Source organism: Pyxicephalus adspersus, chromosome Z (assembly GCF_032062135.1).
Source record: "Pyxicephalus adspersus chromosome Z, UCB_Pads_2.0, whole genome shotgun sequence".
Taxonomy (NCBI): domain Eukaryota; kingdom Metazoa; phylum Chordata; class Amphibia; order Anura; family Pyxicephalidae; genus Pyxicephalus; species Pyxicephalus adspersus.
The window spans coordinates 6,196,152-6,221,910 of NC_092871.1; the positions used below are offsets into that span (position 1 = coordinate 6,196,152).

The 25,759-nt window shown below is 39.7% G+C and overlaps 1 protein-coding gene across 1 annotated transcript in view; it reads right to left on the reverse strand.

The window, feature by feature from the left end:
* DIAPH2 (diaphanous related formin 2) overlaps positions 1-25,759 on the reverse strand; it is a 659,108-nt gene that overhangs the window by 327,513 nt on the left and 305,836 nt on the right. Inside the window, 2 exon segments of the mRNA XM_072430145.1 lie at positions 15,478-15,572; positions 16,508-16,609. Of these exon segments, the coding sequence (XP_072286246.1) occupies positions 15,478-15,572; positions 16,508-16,609 (197 nt within the window).

Sequence of the window (25,759 nt, forward strand, 5' to 3'; positions counted from 1 at the left end):
TGGGGAATTTAAAGCAAAGCTTAAACCAAACAGCTATATATGTGCTATGTGTTAAATATTTACTGGTGAACTGTATACCCTGACAAAATACACCATATTGCCAAGAGTATGTGGACAGCTGACCATCACCGCTACCTATTTGGGCAAAATTTTGGACATGGCTTGTAGCTTTGGAGTTGTTTCTACTTAAAGGTCCTATTAATATTACAACATACTAACATTCTAGACAGTTATGAGCTTCTAATCAAATGGAAACAGTATCAGGAAATTATTTTTCTATTCCAGCATGACTGTGCTCCTGAGTATAAATCCAGCTCTATAAAAGGCATGGATTTACCATTTAGTACTGAAGACCTTTGGGTTTCCTGCTGTTAGCCAGGTCTCCTCATCCTACATCAAATCTGACCTCGTAAATGTTATTCCACTTAGTGGGCACAAATTTCCACAGCCACAACACCGGTATTAGCTTTATTGTTCTCAGCTTCTTCTGTGGACCACAGAGCACCCCATCCCCAATATGTGTTTATTATTTATTTAATGCTGCAGACATACTACAGGAGAGGGTCAGAGACTGCAGACATTGAACAGGAGATGGTTAGAGACTGCAGACATTGTACAGGAGATGGACAGAGACTGCAGACATTGTACAGGAGATGGATAGAGACTGCAGACATTGGAGATGGTTAGAGACTGCAGACATTGTACAGGAGATGGTTAGAGACTGCAGACATACTACTAGAGATGGTTAGGAACTCCATATATATTGCAGTAGAGGGTCAGATGCTGCAGACATTGTACAGAAGATGGGTACACATATTATAGTCTTTCAACCTAGGAACAATCTTCAGGAGACAATTCACGGGAAATCACTAGAAAACTTCTTTTATATTCTTTTTACAAATCCACTTTTGTGCTCTTTACAGCCCACCTAAACATTAATTAGTCCACTTTTGATTTTTCTCCAAGCAAAAGCCATTATGTAATAATAAAACAGAGCAAGAATAAAAAAAGACTGTTTGAAATAAATAAAGCAAAAATAATTAAACACTGGAACCCAACCTAAGGAAAATGTTTCTTTCACTTCTGTGAATAAGCACCTATATAAAGAATACACTTCTGTCTGTGGGGTTGCTAAAGATGTTACAATAAATGCTAAAGGGACACAAGTTGGGTGCAAGTACTTAAGTGAATATGTTTCCTGGCAAAACTGAATCTTTACTTTTCTCCATTTAGAAAATCAGCAAAACATATCAGACCACGGGTGCCCAAATGATTGTGCAGAACAGATTGAAAACTAATATCAGCAGACATAGCTTGGTTTGCTATGAGACAAGTTACATTGATCCAGACAGTAGATTAAAAGGGAATATTTTATTTGTCGACAAACTCGCACTTTCTGTTTTCTAACTCACAAACAACATAATCCGCTTTCCCTTCTCTAATGCAACTGCGTGATTCCACAAAATACCTCTAAGACAAGAGATGCTTTAAACCCTCCCACTCCTTCCTTTGATGCTATTGATGTTAGCATATTGGGAAAAAAATAAATATCGAAAAAAAAAAAGAAAAACCAGCCCCAAAGCTCCAGCAGCCCCAGGCAGACCGATACTCCTTGTGATGTTTCTTCCATCATGTACACCAAAACAAGCTGAGGTTTCCAGAAGATACATGGGGTAGACAAAGCACCAATATGGATTTCCATTGCATCCACAGGCATTAGAGACACCTTGTTCCCAGAATTCCTGCAGTGAGAGGTCATGGCAAAGTCTAAGGGTCACAATACGATTGGAGGGAAATGTCTATAAATCTGTAGCTACAACCTAACTAATTGTTCTCCTTGTCTAATTAGTTGCATAGGGCTTTCCATTCTGGGAGCAATTTAATCCCAAACATGTCACTGGCCGCATTTTACAGAATGTGAGAATTTTTCGAATAACGATATTTGTAGGAGCAGCATTCCAAATGATGCAAAAAGCTTGAGATGCAAAATAAATATTCATTGTAATAAGAAATTGCTTAGTATTGGGGAAAGAAACCAGATCATCAAGAACTAACCAAGAGAAGTTTTAGAAATGGGAAACTGTAGAGGAAATGTTTGTTATGGATTCTATCATATTTTTTATCTGACTGATCACTCCATGGAACTGCCAAATCCCAGTTTGCCTGGTGCTTGCAAGGACTGAATGAATTTCCACAAAATTGCACAGGACTTACCCCATCCCAGACTGGCCAATTACGGTGGCTGAAGATCATATGGAGGAAGAGTAGAAGGATTGGAAGATTCAGCTAAGGCTACAATTAGGTTCCACTAGATCATATTCATTGAACTTCAAAGAACTTTTACTTAGCCAAACTGGGGGCACCTTCACCCTCTCCAATATTGAAAAAACATTCAATTTCGCTACATTCATCCTAACTAAACATTAATTTGCCATCAAAAGGACGACATTCAGTTTTGGTATGTTCACCCACTCAAGTACATCTCATTGCCATTGTTAAAAAAACAACACCCCAATGTTTTATAAATAGCCCTTGACCTAATACATAAATGTTGCTTACATGGAACGAATATCCTGTATTAATGCTGGTGGACTTTGATCTCGGCAACACAACAAAAACTTTCCTATTGCTATGATATTATTACTATACATATAATGAAATGGGGACAATACCTATGTGTTCTGTAGACCTGCCCCCAGATGATAACATTACTACTCCATAAAGTGGGTGAATATTGTCACCCTAGGACAGGAAGCAGAAGATTTCCAGGGATAAAAAAAAAAATCAAAAAACAAAACAAAAAAAGATGTAACCACTCTTATTTGAGGAATGCCAAGACACAATACAAAACATTTTTCATCCTTGGGTTTATGTAGATTTGAATCCACCTAGTGTACAGTAGATTTTAATTGTGCTTGCAGTCACAAAGTTTCTTCATTGTGTTTTCTGCTTGACAGACACAAGATGTAAACAACACAACAAGGATACTGTACACAAGCAGGAGTGCATCAACAACACAAAGCATTAAATTGCATGGGTGGAAGCTAGAGAATAAAAACAGGAAACAATTAGACCGCCAGACTATGGGGAGCGGCTTTTACCGTGCACAATATATGCAGCGATTACACCACATTCATGCCTTCTAATCAGATGTTACAAGACGAAACAATGGCAGCAAAATAAGCTGCTATGACAGCCTAATGTTCCAACGCTTCTTCGTCTCCTTAACGGCATACCATGAGAATACGTTGTCACAACACTTATTTACCGCTACTGCATCATGCTTTCTCAAAAGAAAGATCTGACTTTCATGGAGGCCATTGTTCAAGTGGCTAGATGTTAACCTTAACCCCCCTAGCATTCTAATTCTGTCCGTATTTTCATGCAAAAAGCGTTTTTTTTTGCATGGAAATTTATTTTACATTGTAGGCCTATATTTCTTAGGCATAACTCACTGAGCAGATTAGTAGGAATTGAGACCGGCGAGACACTTATTTATTGAATATTATTAGAAGAGCAAGAGATCAGAAAAAGACCTGAAGCAGGATTATGGTTGGTCAGTCAACAAAATTCACATTGGGTGCCCCCCTAATTTAGTCTATGGCAGTGTTTCTTAACCATGGTTCCTCCAGAGATTGCTAGTGGTTCCTTGACCAATGAGCTATTTGAGCTATTTTAAAGTGGAACAAAAAAAACAAAACTCACACTCCCCTTACTTCCGCAGAGCCCCCTATTTCTACAGCGCCATCCTTCTTTGGGTCCCACCCCATCCTGGAATCAGCTCCCATCTTGCCGCTTCCTCTGTGCCAGGCACAGCCATCTTCCTTTTTTTTTTCTTCTGGCAATGTTCTCCATCTCGCACTGTGCAGACGCAAGATCGGGTGATGTTGCGTGCTCTAGATGGGAAAAGAAAAACAGTGCTGATCCCTCTGTGCTCACATGAGATTGGCATTTTTTCCTATTACAGGGAAAAAAAATGCTTCTTCTGTGCATGCCCGAGATTGGGCATGCAGAAAAAAAAGCAGCCAGAAGCTTTCTGGGATGCGTGACGTAGATATTTCAGAAGGTTCTGCGCTTCCAGAAGGAGAGGGGTTTCAGCCTGGTTAAAAAAAAATTAAACAAAACAATTGATTAATTTTTACTATACATAAGAGAGTCATCTACCCTTTTATGCAAAGTAAAAATTTTGGTGTTCAATCTGCTTTAAGTGGCACCAATAGATCTTTTTGGCTATCTGTAAGGGTGACATTCTTCCCATTGACCACCATGCTTATATAATGTAAGCTTTCGATATATAAATTATAGAAGGTGGCTCTCTGAAGACCTGAAACTTATTTCAGGAGTTCTTCTATGTAAAAAAAAAAAAAGTCAAGAAAGGCTTGTCTATAGACATGTAAAAGAATATGACCTTACTCCTTTGTCCAATAGCCTTCTTTATCACCAGTTCTAACATTCACAATCTGTTCAAGCTACACTGTCTGCAAGTGTGTGAAGGAGAGCTGGTAAGGCTATTTGGGGTATTATTCAAAACCAATGATACACAAATGCCCCCAGGATTGTCCATTATCATGCAAAAAAAGGGTATTTTCCTGCATGAATCTGCATCACAGTGGTATCAATGGAGCATATTACCTTCCATGTAAGACCCAGCTCCAAATTTACAGCACATTCTGCCCGGGTCCGAATAATGCAGGGAGTGGTGCCATGTAATGACCTAGCATTTCTCTAGCAGTATTCTCCTGTGAGTGTGGGATAAGTTGCTTATTTACTTCCAGGGCTGGGGGTCGTCCTACACCCAGGTCACCCATATAGTAGATTTATTGACATGCAGTGTCCAGCAGAGAAACGGGAAAGCATTGGAGACACGGCGGTAATTGGTTGAGTGTTTTTCAAAAAAAAAAAGGCTTTTTTTTAACAATGAAAAGAAGGAATAGTAGAGAGCCCAAAGTAACAGAATTTCAAGCAAGACTGTTCATAATGAAACCCTAAAAACAAGCTTTGTACAATAATCAGCTGTCCACTCTATGTTTTATTGTTCATCTGTACCTGTTCCAACAATGAAAAAAATCTCAATTATTCAAATGCAAACAGAACAAAGATTATTCCAGAAAAGAAAATAGAAACAATAAAAGCTTTCACATGAAAGTTGAAAAAATAAGTATCAGAACCAAAAAAAAAAATTATGAATTCCTTGTGTGTAATTTTAGATCCACCTGTACAGAGAATGAAGTGGATTATGATAATGAAGGATCTTTCTCATGTGTCGGAGACTGAACAAACATCGTAATTCTCCGTTGTGATCAATATAACAAAGGGAGTTCTGGTTACATAGCATTTTCTTCCCATAGTTCATTGGTGGGTCGGAGGATAAACCTGATCTAGTTGCATTGTAGCTTTTTTTCATGGTATAGGTTTGAGTTTTTTTATTCTTTTCATAAGCAATTTTTTCCCCTTCCCAAAGCCGGTTATAAGCAATGGCCGGTAATCCTTGTATTGCGCTTCTCACCTTTTGCTCTGTTATTGTGCTGCTACTCAGAACACACAAGTAGAATACCAATCCAGAACATATATTTATGTGGAATTACCTAGAATTGGCTCTCTTCCTCTACCAAGCTTAGTCTTGAGGCAAGTCTAAAACTCACCGTCAGGTTTAACTTTTAGGATATTCCAATAAAACATTTTTAAACTGACCCTGGTGCACCAATGTCCATTAATGAGGTGAGGCCCCCAAATGCAAATCATTACAGTTCCCTTCACCCCTGCCATACTGTCAACTAGAGCCCTAGAGAAGGTGGGGGCCTTAACCTAAAACCAGCCATTCGGTCATTTTGCAAAATCAAGAAGCTCGGGCTGAAAAGGAACCAAAAAAAGGGCCCAGTGGTTTTGGGTGCATGCAAACCCATTACTATATAGAATATAGGATATAGAAACCACTGAAATGGGATTTTAAAAGTTGCTTTCAATATTTTTTAATCTTCTTCTTCCATTAAAGTAATACCTGGTGATAGTGCCCTTTAGGCTCTTGTTCAGGTCCTTCCTGTTACAGCGTTGCTATGCTGTGTCCCTCTTTCCAAATTGTCTAAAATATCTTTGTATGCTATCGCAATAACAGCACCCCCATTTAAACGGTATGAATCTCCACCTTTCTCTTTAAAACTTTGGAAAACTGGCTTTTCAGAAGGATGGAAAACTTGCAAAACTTAAAAGTGGCATCTGCAGATCAGGCCCACTGCATGGGGCATTGGGCTATGTCGGGCAGTGCTACATGCTTCAAGGACAGTTATATTCTTTATATTAATATTCTTTGGGAGCTCATGTTGTCTTACAACAGCCAGGGCTGGCCACATTTAGACCCTTTTTATTCAACAAAACGGGAGCAAAAAAAAAAAGATACATCCAGTTTCTCACCTGCAGGGAGTGGACAGAATATCAGTACCAACCCAAAAAACATCTTGTATAAATGGGCACTTGAATCTCTAGGGAACTGCGTACAACTGCACACGCTGTGCAAATAATGTAACTACCCCAACTTCAGGCTTGCCTCCTTTCTACAAATGCCCACCATAGTGGATGAGTCCCAGTGGGGAATTGGGATCAAAATGCACCCGAGCCTAATCTCTTGAGGTCAGATTTAATAAGTTTACAGGGACAAAATAAGATTTCAATCAGCTCCCACATCTCTACGCCCCACAAACCCTAGCGGCTGGGCCTTGAAAACTCCCCTTATCCCACTGTGCTCACATTTTGTTAGATTCCTTCATGACACAGCAACTGTAGTTTGGTAAATTACCCATCCTGGGTGCGATTAGTGGCCGTTACGCTGTCAGGAACACATGCTTCCACCTGCAAATTCTCCTACTCAAATCAGGTCTCCAAATTTACCATCTGCCCAGCTCCAGCTAAATGAGACGATGTTTTGTGTTCCTTTATGGGGAAGATGTTTTTGTGCATATTGTATAACATTAACGAGGTCAGAAAATGATACTTTAATGGAAGACAGAAGAGTGGGGGAGGGATAGATTTCCTAAATAATAGGCTTTCTGCGGACTCATTCTGCTTAAATACTTCACAGTCTGAAGAGAGTCACCGAGATTAGCAGCCATCTACTCACAGAAAAACATACTTTATTGTGAGTGAATATTGAGATGATATTGATTCAATACGACACTGCAAAAAGCCAACATAAGGGCAGATTTTTATGTATTCATTTTTTTTATTTCCGAGGATCTTTTTTTATGCTGCAAATAGTTTTTATGGTGCAGATTTTAACTCTAATTGGATGAAATTTAGTTTGCTTAAGCACTGTGTATCATAAACATTTGCAATGTATTTCCCTCAGTGTTACTGAGTTTTATGTCTTCATGCACCCCAGCACACTATTGTTCTGGCTTGGCCTAATTGGAGTCACCATGGTGGACCATACCAATGCATGTTAGCGGGGCCACCTGCACACTTCATTTGATGGATCTATCGCTCATCTGTCAGTCTTTTGTTGCTGGAAACGATCATAAAAGATTGCATGTGTGTATGCAGGTTTACAAAGAGTGTATTTTAATCAGATTCAGGCTAAATAATGAACAAACATTTGCCTTTACATAAATCTTTAGAAAATATCTTTAGTTGTCCCATACGGTCACACCGTCACTTAAGGGTCAGACATTCACTTCCTTTCTTTCTGCTTTGCTGCTCCTCAGCTGCCATAACTGCTCCCCCCTCCCTTCTACTTAATATGGTCTCTCCCACCAACTGGTACATCCTGTAGTTATGTATAAGCAAATGGAAGAAACCACAGCATGTGGCAGGGGTGGAGGATTTATTCAACAGGCAGGAGTGGAAAATTTAGAACCACCATCAATTCTTATTTGTAATCACGTACAGGTTTTTCTTTCAAATTTTACCAAGTATGCAACTTTTAAAAAGATAAAGGTTCCATTTAAAAAAGACATTGAATCAAAATGAAACATTGTAAAAATAGGGCCATGATCAATTTGACTCAAGCATTGATTAAATGCTTGATGATTATTGGATTTTTCAAAGCATGTTCTCATTGTTCATCCACAGGTATGAGCGGCAGGTAGTTGCATTGTTCTGCAGCAAAATTCTAGGGATGGCAAAGTTTTGATTGTGGATATTGAGTAGCGCAAGTTTAAAAATTATCGATATTCTTCAACTAATCATATCAATCCAGATCGACCATACATTTATTAGTGTATTCCTAGCTCTTAACCGAGGCTTCATCGTCCCCTAGCTCCCAACAGATCTTCTTGATGTAACGCACGGAATGTCCATCAGTTTTTTTATTTTTCCACGTTAGCCGCCTTGACTCGCCTCACTGACATTTAATCAGAGATTTCACTTATATTCCACAAACAGCATAGACATTGATTTTATTGATTGCCAGACAAAACCACAACAAAACCATGTTAATCTTTAAATACCAAACAATTTACTGTCTCTCTCCTTCAATGCAGACACAATTTATTAGGATTTTATGCTTCTTAATGCAAAAAAAAAAAAAAAGTGACTCTCCGAATGATAGAAGTGTGTGGGGGGGGGGGGGGAGAGGGCGTCCTCCCTGGATTAACATTAAAGATTCATTTTATTAATGGTATGACTCATGTGAATGGATTCAGTCTGTGTGCTGGCTCACAATTAAATATGCAACGGACAAAAGTGACTCCCTCTGGTTAACTAACTGAATGACAGCTAGTGGAGCAGCACCGTGCCTGTTCTCATTGTCAGCGGAGCCAAAAGTTAACGCACAGAATTAATTTCCCTCTGACGCCTCTTTAAACCTGTAATGATTATCTATTGTATCTAAAACGCAGGCACCTTGAACTACAGGACACGCAACATGTTAAATAGAATATCACTTCTATCTGAAAGTATGATTGTAGCAAAAGCAAAAAACATAAACTATATGTAAACCCTAAAGGCAGTGATGGCTGCATGACATTTCTCAGGGAGGAGTTCCTGAAGGTGACAACAGTAAATTTGGGTAATGTGGGTTAAAGTAGCTGATTGTATTCAAAAATCCATGTGAAAGAGAGACAAAAAAAATACATTTATATATTAAAGTTTATGTGAATTTTCAGTATTTGGGAAATATACCATACTATGGGATACAATCTATTTTAGGAATTCTATTGCTATTTCACCCTGGGAGGAGGACTTCTCCTCAATTCCTGATTGAACACTTGTCACTTGAACCTAGGGCTTGTTCTAGATCAGGGGTGGACAACTTTTTTAGTCAGGGGCCACATTCTGAAAAAAAGTTTGTCAGAGGGGCCGGTTTGATGGTAGAGTGGGCGGGGTTAAGCAATCATAATGCCCCTGAATGTGACATCATGATGGTATAACCCCGCCCACACTCCCATTGTCGATCTGAGCCTGCGATGGGAGAGTGGGCGGGTTGTGTGCAGTGACAGCCCACCCACTCTCCTATCGCAGGCTCAGAGCTTGTAAAGGGAGAGTGGGCGGGCTGTGTCACTGCACACAACCCGCCCACTGTCCCATCAGAGACTCAGATCTGGGGACGTGTTCTGCGGCTCTAGCTGGTGCTCCCCCCCAGCGGGGTCCTTCTCCTGACCCTGCTTGGGGTGGCACTGGCCAGAACCGCGGAATACACAAAGGGCCAGGGGAAACATCCCCATTAGGCCGTATAGGGCCTGCGGGCCATAGTTTGCCCATGCCTGTTCTAGACTTTTTGCTGGTTGAGGAAAGTATCAAGAAAGCACCACCCCTCCCCTAATAACAAGGTAGTTGGCAGTGACCCCTAATAACAAACCTCAAATACAGCCCCCAAGTAACAAAAAGCCACAACTGACCCCCAGTGACAGACCTCAGTAAACAAATCCAGTACAGACCATAAGGCAGAATTCAATACAGACCCCCAGTGACCGGCTTCAGCACAGACCACCAGTGGCAGGCCTCAATACAGTCCCCTACCCGGTACGGGGGCACCAATAAAAAAATATAAAACAGACCCTCCAAAACAGTACTTTTCTTTTAGGCAGACATCCAGAGACGGATTCCCCCTTTACAGACCCCCCACTTCCATGTGACAGACCACCCCTTGTGCAGAATGTTGTTTGACACACCACCTGTAACAGACTCCTCCATGCAGACACTGAGGGATATAATGCAGGGCAAATTAAAGGAACATGGGTTGATATTCAGGTCTAGAAAGAACATATCTTGGGGGCTATAGTTCTGCCCCCTCATCAGGGCTTGTAAGAATGAAACACAAAAGCATCAAACATGAACTCAATGTTTTGCTTATTATCTAGACTTGCACAGGCAGTGGAATCTGCACTTCAAGCCCCCTGTGGTTGTCAACATTCTAGTATTAAAATAAACTTTTATCTAAAACTGAAAATCCAGATGTGGCTGCTCAATTTTAGATTCACTCTTTTTCATCATTACAACCCAAGACATTCATTAAAATTGGCTGGTATGTAGAAGCTATCCACCCAAAAGTAATATTCCTCTTACCCAAATAACCTTTATATTGTTGGATAACAAGAATATTACTAAATAAAAATCTCTTACGGTTCCAGCTCTGTCCCCATTCCCAACCCTCTCAAACGTTTTACCCAAACATACACTTTAAGCCCTGATGAAGGAGGTCTTGGGCCCATGAAACATGTTTGAATTTCCTATGAACTCTGGAACAATGACTTTTATCTGGACCATCAAACTTGATGGCGATCTGTTATTTTTTTATGTGAATAGTAAAGCTATGTAACAAGTATTGTCGTGCTACATGGTTATTTTTTTCTCATAGATTGTAGGCTGTTTGGTCAGAGTCCTCCCCCCCTCCTGTGTCATTGTTTGTATCTGTCTGTCATTTGCAGCCACTATGTAATACACAGTGCTCTGTAACATGTTGGCGCTATAGAAATACAATAGTAATAGTAATAAGAGCAATATACTTGAAAACACTAAAAAATGTATGAAGGTAAAAATCCTCTATGCAGCACATATAAAACCAACAGGTATTTGGTATAGGTATAGGTAAATACATATAACAAAGGTATTTTTGGAAAAACTGTCAATGGGGAAAATGAACAAGGAGGACCCCTTAATGATATGCAATGGGGCTCCATTACACATATTTATGGACCCAGATTTGTAGTTCAATAGAAATGAGAAAAAATAAATAGGCAACCATCATGGCCCATGCTTGTAAAAGAGCTGCCACACCAACCTACCCACTCCAGTCCCTATAGGTTCTATCGAGCCACCAATATGCGCTGTGGGAGAACATCAGCACAGAATTTTCAACACAATGGCAGCTCCAATGTGTCGGTCTTTCACCCACACAATACAAATGTGTCAGCCGTGGTGCTATTGTATTTTTTGAAAATAATTCAAAGCCATATTCTGGAATTGCCCTTCAAAGAAAAATAAAAAAAATAAAAATGTCACTCTCCGCCAAACTTTTTATTCTTTGAAACTTTGCCCCCATTGTCTGGCCAACACCGGGGAGAAATCTCAGCGACATGCAGGAGTCAACTTGAGCGCTCTTAGACATTTTCCCTTATTCCTATTTCATATTTTTATATCAAATCCTGAGACGTGTATTTCTGCTCTTCAAAGTATTTCTTTCTTATTTTTTTACAGCTCCTCAACTGCTCTTAAAAGTGTGATTAAGTGTTAAGATTTAAGAATTTAATCACAGCGCTTGGGTGAGGGATGCATGCTGGCTTTTTCCATTTGATAAAAGAAGCAAAATACTTAAATGCGGCTGAATAAAGAAGAAAAAAACGTAAAGAACAAAAATGCTGCTAAAAGACTGAAAAGTGTTTTATAACCTTTTTCAAATGTTCTTTTTTCACAGCATCAGTTTTTTATACTTATTTATATTCATCCAACATATGTGAATCTCAAATGTTGAATGGCAAATAAATATAAATGTTTGTTTTGTTTGTCCTATGGCCCTTTAAAGATGTCTTTATCTTATTCTTTTTTAATACTAAAGGGTAACAATGGTAAACAATATTGAAGAAGATGGGTGTGAATGTGCAACCAAAACTTTAATATTGTCCATTTTTAGAGAGAGTGGTACAAAGTTGCCACAAAGTTGAAGTCTGACCATTGCAGAAGAGGAAACTAAGTAAATGTCTTATTTGTGGGCAAAGTTAAGTTACAAAGAAAAACAAAGTTGAAGTCTGACCATTGGAGAAGAGGAAACTAAGGAAATGTCTTATTTGGCCACCGACAGATTGAAAACATCTCAGCCTAGACAGAGTCACCAAAAGAGTTTTATAAATGAAGGGTATTGACTGGAGCTGAGCGAGGGGAGGAGTAGGAGAAAGCAAGTCATGACCAGGTGTGAGGGGGTATGGAAAACAGGGTAAGGGTAAGCGGTAGATCACGAGAAAGGGGCTAAGTGAGGGGTCCGGCGGTTATAAGAAAGGGTTAAAATGAGTGGGGTAGAAGAGAAGGGAGGACACGCAATTGAGAGTGGCGAGTTGCCCTCCCTCCCTTATGGTTGTAGGGGATTTTGTAACAATTGTGGGGTTTGGGGTGAGATCATTGGATGCAAAGCCTTATGGGCAAGTAAGAGGTGGTGGAACCCACCTAGGTGAGGAGTCTAAATATGTATTTGGGAAGAGATTGAGATTTAAGTGGCTGGTGGGATGCAGCAGAGGTTTCCAAGTTGGTGTGGTGCGGCTGGAAACATGGATTGGTGTGGCAGCCCAGGTGCTGGGAATTGTGCGGTGATGCATTTGAGGATCAGGGGGCAGATGGTCATGCTACAAATTTTTAAAAAAGTCTGATTAATGTTACTTGTAAGTTACAAAAAAAGTCTTGGTTATTTAAAAGTTATCGTTAAAGTTATGTAATAAACTGCAGCTTGCAGCCATTATGACCATATTAGTGTGGAGAGGGAATGGGGGTGGTAGGGGTCAAGCAGTGAGTGCCATAGGAGCTACCTGGGTCATGTTTCTTGAAAATTATACTTTTGCTGCCTACTGTGACAAATTAGAAATTGCTTTATGAAAACTTACTAACAAGTCATCTTTAAAAGCCAAGTAAAAGCTTTCTACTATTGTTTAACTCATATCCTACCAAGACATGCAGCACATTCTCATGGCCTTCAAAATGTTAGCAGTCATGAGCTTTTTACAGTTTGTCTGTAGGCCGCTTGATCCCTACTACCTATGGTTAAGGTGTGGGTTGCCTTCCCCTCCGCCGCGACCCCATCCCTATGTGGTGCTCAGGCTTTTCCATTCCTTTAAGGAGATCACAATTAAAAAAATAGGATGCCTGGCAGTAAACATGGAGGAGAGGTCGCATTCCAGATCCCTCCATGGAGATGCCCTTCTCTGAAAACTTTTAGGTCCTCAGGTGTCATCCATCGATCCACCTATCCCTTATCAGCCCCCAATTCATAACAAAAATATAAATAGAGTTAAAAAAATATACAACTGAATTACATAAAAATAAAATAAAAAACAAAAGAATTAAAGAGCCCCAACCCCCTAGGTATGTACTCAAAACTAGGTGCACCATGACTCCTAAATGCACATAAACCACCATTGTACGATACATAGTGGGTATCCCTGCACTTGCCAGTGTTTGAGGAATACTTCCCAGGCTACTATTTAAGGTTGATTATAAATGACTATAGGTAATATTGGGTATCATCCTTTGTCACCATTTAATGGGAGCATGCAAGGAGCATTTTTAGGCTTTGTATCCTTGGTATTTATTTCATCTGTATTATATTTATATATTATTATGAACACTAGAATATATTTTAATAAAACTTTGAGTTTGACAAGCAATAGTGCAAATATCAAATGGCACCATTGTATTCTAGATTTCAGAATTTATACATTTTGTCCATATGCCAAATATGCAATGTGTGCAAAAAGCAGAAATAATGACATTACCATGCCAGGTCTCTGCCTTGTATAGTTGGGGAGATGGAAAGTAACGATGAATGACAAACATTTGCACAAGCATCCATAGTAACTAAGAAACACCAAGAAAAAATTAAGAATATCTGGACCCAGCTTCCATTTAATGTTAAAAGACTAAGGCCGTACCTCCTGCGCCATACGCAGCTTATTTATCAGCAGAAATTCCACACACTTATGTCCATTACGATGCTTAAAACTGTCCAAATAATGGAAACGCGCATCAGTTATTGAAAACAGCCAATTACTGGGCATAAAGCAGGGCAGAGAGTAATAAGATACAGATAGTCCGGCTACATAAAGCACTTTGTGAATTTCACATGCTGCGCACAAGACAAAGTAATTGATTTTTTTCTAAGATGAAACAAGTTATCACTAAAATATAGTCCATTGCTGTCAGTTTGACAATTTAATTACCTTCATCTCTCTGATTCCTTTTCATTCTGAACTCGAGTTAAAAAAATAAAAATATGAATCTTGGCAAAAAAAAAAAAAAGTTGGTCTGAAACTGATGGAGTCTGTCTAGAGGAGATGGAATACTTGAACAAATGTGACAGCGCTCCATGACGCTCTCAGGAGGAAAAGGGCATCAGAGTGCATTTATAGCCTAAAAGGCCCAAACTGCTGGAAATATCACAAAATTGGGGTCTATGTAAAAATGAAGGTCAGCTTGTATTTTTGATAAGTTTAAATTCAGTTTTGGGGGTGGGGAAATTTTGGTAAAATTTTGTTGAAATGCATGAAGTTATTGAAATGAAGTTAATGGGAGAGCTAAATTTAATTGCAAATTACTTAGAAATTAATTAGGGAGGAAATAGGGATGAATAGGGGGATGACAGAGAGCACAGAAAATTACCCGTATTTCTAAAAAAAACAACTTTTTTTTTTTGCAAATTTTTTTTTCAAGTAACTCAGTGCACAATATTAACAGTTTTTATTGGATTTCAGGTTATTTGCTTTCAGCTTTATTAGTATTCTGCTTATTTTTAATAATTTCAGGCAACATAATATAAAGTGCCTCCTGTAATGTCTATTTTAGATTAGCAGTTGAGTGCCAACTACTCTGATTCAGCTAAATGGGAGTGGTAGGGAACAGCTCTGTGAATACTTTGCACATGGTTGCAGTGGGTTGCGGCACAGTTCCTAAAAGCAACAATTCCCCGCTGCCCGTAAGCAGGAAATGCTTCACAACCACGAGTGCAAGTGCAATGCTTGCAAATGCACTGACCTGCGATGTGGTTTGCTGCTCCTGGGCTCTCAGCAGAAGTTTGGTATGCGCCTAGGAGCAGATCATTGTGCAGATTTTTACCTCCAATGTTAACGTACCTTTTAAACAAAAAAACAAATTGCCTAATGTTTCCATAGAATTTTAAAACATTTTTTGAATATAGAATAACAACTCTCCATTTTTCTATTCAAGCCACTATCAAGGTTCCTGCCAGTTCAATCCCATCCAGAACCCGGCCACAAAAAAAAATAAACTAAAAAATATTGAAAAAAGATTTTCGCAAGAATGTCTGAAGTCATTTTGCATTAGCAGACGCACCTGAATAAGTGACTCGGACAATTTCTGTTCATCTACTTCTAAAATGATATGTTTTATTTCTTCATAAGGCATCCGATATGACCCCAGAAAGATGGCTGCAAGGAAAAAAAAAATTATTGGAGCTCAGCGCATCAGAAACACTAAAAAGTTGGCACAGTTGAAGCTGTAAAGACAAAACTTTGAGAAAACAAAACATAAGTTATAATATAAAGCAAACTCATCAATGTAAAGTTATTAAAAGAGAACTTTTATTAAAAAGAAAAAAAATATAGTCCGTAAAATTGCTGTGCTAGCCGTTTTTTTTTAATGTAATAGTAATTATATTGTGACTAATGTAAATATTACCTTTCTATTTCAGTCTCCTTAAAAAATGCAATAATATATGGGAATCCGGAGACAATCGGTGTACAGAATAATACCAATTCCTGCAATGTCTGCTTGTGGGATTCTCTCCAGCATGTCCTGCAGTGGGAATCGCCCTATAGTCCCTATCGCCATGTTTGTAATGGCAGTGAGGTTTTTTGCATTTCCTAATGCCAGGAAACTGCTGCCTCTTGCGGGTCGCTTCATGTAACTTGTCTCTGCAGCAGATTCATAGAGAATAAGTGGGCGCAACAGTGAGTGGTGTGTGTGACCAAGCAGATTGCAAAGCGCCAGCTGTGGGGAGCCACAGACACATTCCAGGTGCATCAAAATAAAAGCTATGTAAAGCACTCCAGAGGAGAAAAGCCTGTTCCTCTGCCAGCATGCTGCAGGACCGCCGTGTGGAAGCAGTAGTCTCTTGGCTGTGTTGCCAACACTCTCCAATCAAGAAAGCTCCCTGCTGATTGGGAAGCTATAGCAAAGGAGTTGGCGGTCCTCTCCAGAGAGACCAACGCTTCCACACAGCATGTACAATCTGAAAAAAAAATTCTAACGATAAACTATAGAAATTTTACATTCAGATTGATTGCTTTGAGCTGTTGTACAACCCTTATCCTGTGATATTACACAAGTCTGCAAGGTAACGGTACTTTACAATGTGACTTACAGAGGTTTTGAGCTGCTTTGGTGTCAAGAACTCGGAGCTCCTTCACTTTTTTCTTGGCTAGCATTGGCTTTTTATCCTCCACTTCCTCCACTGCCTTCTTAGCTGTAAAGAAAAACAAATCATTAAAAACTTATCTTACCCCTATGTAGCTTGCAATCTGCAGGTCAGTAGGACATTATTCACAAACATGTTCTTTGCCTAAACATTTCTCACTTTAGAAATGTCTGGATGTATTCTCCATTAATATTCCATTATAATTTATGGGAGAATAGGAAATGTGTCTCCATTCCTTTACTCCAAATTGTCTATCCTGCATCACCCAACCATTCTTTTAATGCTTTAGTGGATGCAATTCATGATTTTAGATGGTTGCACTAGTTTTGCAATTGTCAATCATAGGAATAAAAGAGAAAAAAAAACACCAAGCTAGGTCAAATCATGTACCAATATCAGAGGCCATTCTTGCCTTATAAGAACCTCTATACATCCTAGGAACAGGCCATCTTTAGGGTTCAGTTGCATTAAATGCAGGAGCTTTAAGCTAGCATTGTCCCAACCAATATGATAGCGGTCAGTGGTGGTTGATCAAATTGGTTGAGACCATGCTGGCACGAAGCTCCCGCATTTCATGCAAGAGAACCTAAACCCTAAAAAAGGCTTTCACTCCAGGAGAATGTAGAGAAAGTTTTCATGATACAATGATCAGAATCTGACACTGTAAAGGCTTCTTAACTAGGAAGGAAGAACGACCAGAAACAAATCGAGGAGACGGGGCTTATCTATTGGGCTGCCAAGTCAAGTGTGATAAGTTTGGATGATAAGATGGATGATTACCTATTTAGCAGTAGGGTATCAATGTGAAGTGTTGCCTAGATTAACCCAACTCATGAAAGATCATAGAAACTTTTTGATATGGGAATCTTAAAGAACACGACCAGTAGTAATAACATTGGAAGTTGGAAATGTTGGTAGTTTGAGGATTACCAATGGTTTGTGGATTGGTGGAGCATCTTGGGTCTAAATACTATTGATGACCAGTGGTCCACCAGATTTCTATGGAACCCTAGGGCTCCTCCAGAGAGAATTTTTGAACAATGAGCAATGTGTGCCTCTCAGGTGAGTTTAGGTGGCATCAATGATATTTTGGCATTCTATATGGGTGGCTTTCTTCTCATTGTTCAGCAATGTAAGAGCCATTCTTCCCACTGACTATAATACAAATAAACTGGATTTAGTATTTATAGCAGGGGTACCCTAGAACCCAAATGTTATTCCTAAAAGAGTTCCTCCATGGTAAAAAGGTTCAGAAAGGCTGTTCCAGACTAAGTAGTGGCAGTTTATCCTTATGTGCATTGTTTAAAAAATGTATCCAAATGTTCTCTGTAAAAATAGGAGACCTCAGACAATTTAAAAATCCAGGTCCTGTCTCACCCTTCTCAGGTGATGGATACTGGACAAATTCCCAAGTCAAGTCTTTATAAACCGGCAAGACGTCTCAACCCAACAGATCTCAAAATTGGCCACCTTTGTGTACAACACGCATCTAATTTGCAGGCATTAGCCGTATAATAGACAAACTTTTTGAATCAATAATTACCCTTAAAAAAAAATGGCATCACATCAATGGTGATATTTTATAAACAGGCCCTGCAGTGTACACAAAGCACTTCAATAATGTGAAAACTGTTTAAGAGAATCTGCTGCACAGAATGAGTCGGCAAATTATCCCGGCATCAGCCCTAGATAATAATCTTTTCAATGTGTCTTTTACACTTTCACATAAACACAATCCAAACGTATACAAAAGGCTGTTACATAAAACAGGCACTAACAATGCGCGCAGCTCCCCGCGCTGTAAATCCGCACGCCCCTGTCCTTGAGTCAATTCACACGTTTGTGGCACCGGAGGGGGGAAATGCATTATTAGAAACCTAACGTGATACCTGCCCAATCGGTGCGCCTCATTGCAAACATTTATTATTCTATAGGGAACGCTGTAAACAATCAACGTTTAACAAAGAACACAACGTCTTTCTGTACATAATGGTGTAAATGGTGATTGCGTAAGCCAAGCTGCAATAATTTGCCTTCTCACAAAAACAATATAAATGTAAAGCAGATGTGACATTGGACGAGCATTGTATAGAATGCTTCTTTATAACAAAATTGTTTAGTTACAGAGAGTGGAAAAGATGAAATGTTATAATTGCTAAGTACAGTTGAGATGTATGGATAAGGAAGGAAAGTGTTACCTTCATTGGACCTTTCATTAAAGTTTGCACTTTGTATGGATCATAATAGACAGCAGATGACAATATTTAGTAGAATATTCTACTTTTAGGCAAGCGACACCTGAATTTGTGACTCCAATGAAAGATTTTACCCCTATTGTTTTACAATTCAAAACTGTAGATTAAAAGGGGCAACAGACAGCACTGGAACAATTAAGACTGATGGGCAATCTCCCCCTCTATTCTTGTTCATCTTCACTACATGATGCACAAGAAGAAAAGCCTAAACTTAAATTCTGAGAGCTGCACTGTGCACGTTTTTCAATGACAGCTGACCAGCCTCTGTAACAACTTGAACTAGAACAGCCTGTTGCAAGAATTGATAAAGAAGGGTTGGACGTTTAAAAATGAATGTGCTTTGCAGGAATGACTCGGAAACAAAATTACTTTTGGAGAAAAAAAAAAAAGCGTTGTGAAAACCTCTCTGCTGCCATTATTGAGACAGTTCATCCTGCAAACAGACAAATGCCCGACACACAGGTCTTATCAGGACTTGATGAACACGTTTCGCTGCCGATAGCCCCGGCGGTCCTGTGGCTATTTCTGGGGTTATTTGCTTACCATAGCTGAAAAGACTTTGATTAGCAGAGCCATGATTCCGGCAGATAGATTTTATCACTCTGGCACAGGTCATCATCATCTTTCCATGATCGGTAATAAATTGTCTTATGGCCATATTTTGTTGTTGACCATTAAACACGCAAAATATAATTAGGTAGAAGAACTATTATTTGCAACAGAAGGCAGAATGGAAGAGAATTTCGGGGAGCTGGAAACAAGGCCCTTGGTCATGGTAGAGAAGGAATTGAGCAAGTTGCTTCCATGACTAGGATTTGTTTTATTTTTTGGCTGTCAAACACAACAAGGTTGTTTGATGGCAGAAACCCAGAAAATGTTAAAATGTTAAATTTTGTAATGGTTGTGGCCAGTTTGAAATCTGAACTAATGTGTGAGAAAGGTTGTGCCACCAGTTCAGAAACTTCCAGAAGGCTGTCCACCTTTGGAGACAGTAAAAGCAAGGCTTCTGTCATTACGCAGGACATTTTCCTTTCAGTTGCTGAAAATGGGCATGCTTGGCATAGGCACGGTCATCATATTAAATTTCTTGGTCTGATACTTGGTAAAGTTCTTAGGCTCCCCTCCCTTATGTCTAAATGTTCCAGCTTTTTAAAAGTCCCGCTCTTTTGTTTGGGGCCTGGTAAAGAAATACTCTCAATCAGCAAACGAGGAACATCGCCATACAAAGTATACATTTCCTAGCAACAGAGTGATGGGGTACTCAGTAATTCCTTTCATGGGGAAAGTATAACAGATGCATCAATACAAGAACTCTCTAAAATTGTCCAAATTACAAAAAAGTTTTGTCTGTTGTGACTGAAAGTCAGGGCATTACCAAAATTTTGGGTGATCACCAAAACATGAATAGGGAAGATAATATGTGATGGGAGCTATCAAAAAGGGGATTTTCCTTACTTTGGAAAGAATCTTTTCTGCTTCTATAGGGGTCTAAAAAGTGAAGGCAAGTTCCCCAGTGGGACACAGATGGTAAAAAGACAGGGAATTTTGTTATTGTCGTCTCTAAATAAAATGAAAAAAGTTTGGCCATTAGACTGGAATGAGAAATGGACATGTGTGATGAAGCAGAAGATGATCTAGATGTCTAGTCTATGGTCAAATGTACATTTGTTTCTTGCTTGTGAGTCAGTCAATACCCCAACTGCTTCGACATACACAGCTACAATGTACTTATTGCCGGACTCCAGCTTGAAGCCAAGCGCTGGCCATAATGGGGAACAACAGCAATTTCAGAATTTAGGAAGTTTACAGGAAAAGTTAAGAATTGAGTGTCTGATTTTTATGGCGCAGAGAGAAGCTTTGCAGCTCGCAGAGTACTCCATCATCCTCCGCCTTATGACTAAGTGCGACACAGGAGCCCGCTGCAGACACATAAAGAAGAATGACTTGCTGTTCAATTCCCTCCTGTGATCTTTGCAAGTAAAGGAAACAACAAGAAAACAGTGGCGTCTAATTTAACCACTGACATGCCAAAACGGTTTGACCGGCAAGGGCCCCAGCAATGACGGCATCAGCGTTTTCTGTTCTTTTCTCTCATTTCAGCAAATGTTATTAGAGAAGTGGTTTGCGGATAAAAATTTCAACAATTCTGTAAATGACTGCTTACCATAAAATAAAAAAATATTCATTGGTTTGGAAGTTTTGTTAATATTCTATGAAAGGAATTATTTCAGATTTTTAACACAAGCAATCATTTCCGTATAAGGTTGAATTCCACCTGAAGCCAAACTTCAGCCTAAACAGTTTTTGTTTTTGAAAACACCAAACTTCAGAAACATAGTTTTTGTCTTAACTTTTAAAAAAAGGTATAATGTGCTAAATTTGCTGTCCAGGTCCTTTGCCTTTGATGTTTTTTGGGTGCCAGGGCTAATCCAGCTCAAGAATGCATCTGCGCCAGCTGGACCTCTTCTGGTCCTAAGAGGGGCCCACCACTGGACAGCCAATAGAAAGCTTCTTTGTAATGCAGACAGTGACATGGACACTGAAGGGCCCCTTTTCTTGTAAACAAAATTTGAGAGAAGACTTGGGACAGGAGTGCCAAATGAGTAAAAAACAAAAAAAAACAGATTTGAATTTGTTTTAATGGGATGGTGGTGGCGGTTAGTATTATTTATTGCCTTTTGTGACTTTATTGGACAGCTTTGAAATATTAGAAAAAAAATTCATATCAGGCAAGTTCATTATTGCAAAACAGACAGGCGATGTCCCTTAAGCAATAAATCACACTTACCTGCCTGATCGCTGCCTTGTGCTGGGATTTGCATGCCCCATGGCTGCCCGCTCATGTGCGCATGTGGGTTATACCATCCAAGCCCAGAAAATCAACATGGCCAAAGATTGGAACCTGGTAGAGGGGAAGGGAAAAGAAGGCATGGCATCTTTACTACAGCAGGACAAGAAATAAGAAATGACAAAGGGGTTGACCTTTCCCAGTGTTGTTTTGTGGGGTCCCTAATGGAAATCTTTTGCGTCAGTGAAAGGGGATAGGGCAAATCACCCCTAATGGGGACACAGGCTTCAGTAATTCCTACCAGTAGTCTGTCTTTCGCACTCTATACAAGGATCTGGCTATGTTGCCTGGCCGGGGAGCCTGGATCACATGTCCAGCTAAACCAAAAACAATGCCCAAAGTTTTTAAAGAAGGGAGACATTAACTTAATTATATTCAATGTTAACGCTTAGGGGAGCACTGGATACTAGAATACGTCCCGTAGAATAATGGTGTTACAACTGATCCGGAGGATTAGTGGATAAAGGAAAAATAAAGGTTTAACGCAGTTCACATTAAATTCTTTTTTTTTTCATATTGTAAAAAATATTTTATTTGCCAGAAACGGCCAATGCGTTCCAGGGGCAACAAAAATCACTCTTCTTCATGGCTGCATAAAATGAAATGTGCAAATTTGGTATTTAGGGGACTGAGCTGACCAAACTCTTCACCCGGTCAAATGATCATTTTCACATTCGGAGGCAAAAAGTGTGAAAAGATCTCCTTTCATTATTATGATGACTTTTGATTTGATGAAGTGTCTCCTTTAGAGTTAACCTAAAAATAACAATAATAAAAAAACAATTCACCCTCTGCCAGGGAAAACAAGTTGTTGAACGATCCTGGGAACGGAGCGATGACCTCACGCTCTGCTCCGGGTGCTTAGATTCTGTTTTTACATCCTGATGTTTATGATACGGCACAATTGTTTACATTCAGCACACTGAAAAGCTGATGCAACTCGCTGTAAGAAGGTGTTTTGGTGTTTTCTTGTTGTCGGAGGTGCAGCTGGAAAGCCGCTGCATTTGGCATCGTGCTTGCACCTGTCTCCCGGTCCCACGGAAAGGATGAGCCTGCCCTGACACTTATCTGGCTGCTGATGAGTTAGAAAACTCATTAACCTTCGCAGGAGTCAAGAAATGGCTCCGAGCAGTTCGTAATGTGAATCTCTGCAACGAGGGGAAAAAAAATTGCTGCAAAGTCAATTTTTTTATTAAAGTTATTAACCCTTTAGGTCGCCCACATGAAAGCGGCTTAAATATGAACTCCAGGCAATTACACTAATTACACTGAAAAAATACATATATGGGAGATGTTTCTGAATACCAAAGAATTTAAGTTTCTGTTCCTTTAGTTCTAAGATTCACATAGCACAGATCTGTCTTGCAGAGCAGCAGACCTGACATTTGTCTGTGGCAGTCAAGTAGCATTTACTGGTCTTGTCACCCATGAAATGAAAAGCAGGAGAGTGACTGGCTCATCTTTCTGCCACTTTGTTCTCTCTTCCTATTACACAACACAACTGATTGACTGCTTGCATTGTTTCCCCCTTATTCTGAGCTCTGTTGTACAAGGCAGTGAAAGAGTCTGATAATGAGGTATAGTCAGGTTCCTACACTTATCTATTTCAAAATATGCATATATTAATATGAGAAGACTGCATTACCTTGTGGCTTTTATATTTTTTTTGTAAGTTAATATTTTATGAATTAAACCCCCTCTGCTAACTGGCACTAAAGAGGGCCTACTGGGAAACCCTCCTATGTGCACCCCATTGAGGCCTGTTACTAAGGCTATGGCTATAGGACGGATACCCACCTAATGATAATTACAGAACTTTAGTCCTTTAATTGCAAGAAAACCCATCCTCTGGCTGACCCTCTGAAATATTTTAACTTGTAACGAATGGCCTAATTTTAAGGACCGTCCCTGCCTACTATCCACCCGCTTCCTATTGGTTTACCTTAAATGTGCAACTAATCTCAACCCATTGTCCATCCCCCTATCCAATGAAGGTATCTTGGTCTTTAGTAGGGGAACCCCCAGGACATGGGATTGGTGTGCAGAGATTACACCTGCACCCAAGGGAATCAAACAGATAATAAAAAGTTACAACTGGTTTCAGTGGGGTTGTGCAGATTTATGTTTTATGACACAGCACACCAACGTTCCAATGCCAGCTTCTTTGTAGACATTTTAAAAATATTAAATATGCTAATGTTTTTTTTTTTTTTTTTGTATTTTACCCTAAAAGAGAAGCTTTTATATTTTCATGCAGCGGGTATTTTTTTTCTTTTCTTTTTAAAGTACGGTACTGGAGCACAATGGTTAGAATGACAGCCCAAGCAATGATTGGGACTAATGGCATAACATGATTTCCATACAGTCAAAAGGCAAATCATACTGCTAAAACACAAGGTACGAGGTCTTAATGTTCTGAAATCTGACAAGCAAAGAGGGAGACAGTGCTGAACTACTAGGAATGAATATGAATGGGCGACCTGCAGCACCAACTAAACCCTGCTGCAAAGATTAAGGGCAAACTGGTGGAAATGTCTCATCTTTCATATCTTCCTAGGTAACCTTGGAACCTTTTAAGGGTTAATATAAATCCTATCTAATAACTGCCACCAAGAGGTGATTTCTTTACCCCCTCTAACCCCCAATGTGCTGTTCTAAAACCTTATTTTTAATGGATAGACTTTGGCACCAGTTCCTACCCTCTGCCCTATCTGTTCCTCATAAAGGATATTGGTGAAACACATTGGTTAGCATTGAAGTTTGGTCTTTGAGATAATAAAGTCATTTGGTTATCTAATCACAAAAAGTTGATCAATGACATTTTCAAGGCTGACTACCCTTAACGCACCTCTTAAGGACACAAAGGGCATGGAGTATGGATGGTAGGTTCAATGTAATTTACCCAACTGTACTTGTCTTACTGATAAATTGCATGCTTTGCTTCAAACTGTGCTAATGTGTAATGTAAAGCTAAAGTGCTAATTCAGTCTTTATAAACTTTTACAAGCCCTGTCTATTACCAGGCACAAATTCACACCCATAGCATGAAACCACATGGTTGACCTAATCCCAGGTGCACAGGAAACTGGACCCAGGAGTACCAGACTGCTCTCCAGACAACGACATTTGGATCTTCAAACAGCAACTATGTGGCCAAAAGTGACTTGTGTTCTTTTTGGGAACTGTGCTGGGAAGGGTGTCGTGAAATACCAGAGCCACATGCGAAAAAATGGCTCCCAATCGCTCCTATTGCAGTGAAAGGAACAGACAACACAACACTTTGGCTTACTGCAGGCCTAAAGTGACCCTAAGCCTTCTATTATCTGGAAGAGACCCCCCATTCCCCCTACACACACCCAGTGCACCCCTCTGAAGTTGATATTTTGCTACAACAGGATTGACAATAGCTCCAATCCCCACCTACGTTTCATAGAACCCAATGGGAAATGTTGTGAATATACAGGAAGATTAGCATTTGTGCTTTGTCCTTTCATCAGAAGAATTCAGTTCTAATCTAAAAAAAAATCAAATAAAAGGGGTGCACAGAAGAGGTATAACTGCTAAAGGTTTGAGTCTTTGGCCTTCTGCCATCTTTCTGTCCAATGCCCCAGTGGCCAACACTCTCAATATTCCAGAGGTTGGAACTGGGGCATAGTCAAGAGCAGTGGCATAGTAGGCCACTGTGCAAATGGCCTTTGACCTCTTCACCCTGAATTGACTTGGAACCCCTGTTGGCCAAGAAAGGTCCAGGCCCTCATGCAGCAACACATGTTGCACCTCCCTATGTCCAACCCTACTCAGGAGATTTTCTTGACTAGGGCTGGACAAAGGAAGGTTCCAAGTGGGTCACTGCATGAGATCCTAGACCCTTTTGCTTTATTTACTAAAGAGAAATCAGTTTTGTTGCACAGAGGAGGCAACAAAAGCAATAGCAAACCCTTAGATGACTGTTTATTGAATTCAGTACCCAGCATAGTATGACATTTGTGCGTTTGAGTGATATGTTCATTCGCTTTCCCCCGACTCTATGTATATGACAATAAAGCATGAGCGCCTTCCGGGCTGACACGCATGGTTCAAAGCTTCACATAGAAA